At 61.4% G+C, this 1,131-nt stretch overlaps 1 protein-coding gene across 1 annotated transcript in view; it reads left to right on the top strand.

Annotated features, from left to right (window-relative positions):
• Nucleotides 1–1,131, top strand: part of FAH (fumarylacetoacetate hydrolase) — a gene marked incomplete at its 5' end in the record, with an annotated part of 16,836 nt that overhangs the window by 9,630 nt on the left and 6,075 nt on the right. Inside the window, 1 exon segment of the mRNA XM_019640198.1 lies at nucleotides 507–637. Within this exon segment, the coding sequence (XP_019495743.1) occupies nucleotides 507–637 (131 nt within the window).

The following is a 1,131-nucleotide window of genomic DNA, read 5'->3' as shown; positions in this document are numbered from 1 at the left end:
CAGTCAGTGCAGCTCCTTGAGCCCCAGGGCTCCTGTAAGTTGAATGGGGACCTGGCTGATGTCACAGCCAATAGGTGTGAGCCGTGTGTGCCCAACCCTGTGCTGAACGCCTGCAAGGCACAGGCCCGTCATTCCCACCTCTCCGATGAGGGGCTGAGGCACACTGGGATTTCAGTCAGTTGCTGAGCTAAAGGTTTCCAACCCAGCTGAGTCCCTGAGCCTCTGCCACCTGCAGAGGAGGATGGCGCCTGAGTCCAGGAGCTGTCCACCTCACAGCTGGAGAATGTGTCCAGCCCCTTGTGCCTGCCCTTTGGTCATTCTTCTCTTTGCTGTAACCTGGTACAGTGACCCAGGGGACCTCTGTCCTTGGCATTGGATGCTGTGGCCGCTTGGTCCGGGGCAGCCAGGTGGGGGCCAGAGCACCATCTGTGCTCCGCGGTCGGGGACGAGGGAGCGTTGGGGCGAGGCCCCCGTCAGCCCTTGTAAGCCCTTCTTTCCTTCTGTAGCTCGAGACACACAGAAGTGGGAGTACGTCCCTCTTGGGCCGTTCCTCGGGAAGAGTTTTGGGACCACCATCTCTCCGTGGGTGGTGCCCATGGATGCCCTCATGCCCTTTGTGGTACCCAACCCGGAGCAGGTGAGCACAGCCCCGGCAGGACGCTGCACACCCTGCCTGCCCCCCCCTTGACGGGCAGACTGTCGCGGGGCAGGCTGCGCGTCCCAATCATCCTGACTTCTGCTTTCCCTGCCCCTGCGTGGTTCTTGGGGAAAACACAGAATTTCGTAACCTTCGGGGTCCTCTGAGGCCAGGGGAACGGGCCAGTTGGCATGGGGTCCCTTCCAGTGTCACCCCATTGCACAACTTCCCAGGAGGTCAAGTTGTGTTCTGTACGATGCTGCCCCCTGGAGCCCAGCTGGTAGAATGCAGTTTGGATCCCGGCAACCAGGGTGCTCTGGTCCCCGAGCCCCAACATCTGTTCAGGCCTTGTCTCAGAGTCTCAGCGCTCACTGCTTGGCCTGTCACAGCCTGGTTGCTGCCCCCACCCCATCACTGCCAGTGGCCTCGCCAAGCGCCCTGTTACATGGCTAATGCAGTGGCCTTGTGACCCCTGGCCGCCCACTACTCTTCCT

The sequence above is a fragment of the Hipposideros armiger genome, unplaced genomic scaffold (assembly GCF_001890085.2).
Source record: "Hipposideros armiger isolate ML-2016 unplaced genomic scaffold, ASM189008v1 scaffold_48, whole genome shotgun sequence".
NCBI lineage: Eukaryota > Metazoa > Chordata > Mammalia > Chiroptera > Hipposideridae > Hipposideros > Hipposideros armiger.
This window is presented reverse-complemented; position numbering and strand designations above follow the sequence as displayed.